This window comes from Octodon degus, unplaced genomic scaffold, assembly GCF_000260255.1.
Source record: "Octodon degus isolate 3935 unplaced genomic scaffold, OctDeg1.0 scaffold00113, whole genome shotgun sequence".
NCBI classification, from domain to species: Eukaryota; Metazoa; Chordata; class Mammalia; order Rodentia; family Octodontidae; genus Octodon; species Octodon degus.
In genome coordinates this window covers 1510994-1511478 of record NW_004524689.1, presented here as the reverse complement: position 1 = coordinate 1511478, position 485 = coordinate 1510994, and the positions used below count along the sequence as shown (strand labels likewise).

Sequence of the window (485 nt, the reverse complement as noted above, 5' to 3'; positions counted from 1 at the left end):
CCCCGCGCCCCGGCCCCGCGGCGCGGCCGGCCGCGAGAGACTTACTTTTGGCTAGCTTCCGCGCCCTCGCCTTGGATCGCATGGTGTCGGCTCGCGGAATCTCTCTCCTCCTCCTTGAGCCCAGAAGCAGCCACACACTATCTTCATCTCCCCAGCATTGTCAGTTTGGACACCTTCGCACATGCGCACAGAGCACTCAATCTGACACCCCTCGCCGGGGCCAAAAAAACTTTGCAATGTATTCATCATCCTCATCGTCGCGCCGCCGCCGCCGCCGCCGCCTCGGCGCGGGATTGGGGGGCTCTCCGCGGCCTTCCCGGTCTTCACCTCACTTCTGGCTCTCCCCCCTCCCCCCTCCCGGCGCAGCTCGGAACTGGCCCTTTAAGAAAACATTCCGTGCTCGGCGCTCCCGCCCGGGGCCCGCACCCCGGACACTTTAAAAGGACCCAGGTGGCCCTGGAGGCGAGGTGACCGTCCCCCCGCCC

The 485-nt window shown here is 66.4% G+C and overlaps 1 protein-coding gene across 4 annotated transcripts in view; it reads right to left on the bottom strand.

The window, feature by feature from the left end:
• The window catches only part of Prdm16 (PR/SET domain 16), a 278992-nt gene extending 278521 nt beyond the window's left edge, over positions 1 to 471 (bottom strand). For all 4 annotated transcript variants that reach the window (XM_004639604.2, XM_023699472.1, XM_023699473.1 and 1 more), the window contains exon 1: positions 46 to 471. In XM_004639604.2, coding sequence (XP_004639661.1) covers positions 46 to 82 — 37 coding nt within the window. In that variant the 5' untranslated portion in view covers positions 83 to 471. The remainder of the gene's footprint in view (positions 1 to 45) is intronic.
• Between the last annotated feature and the right edge of the window lie 14 nt (positions 472 to 485).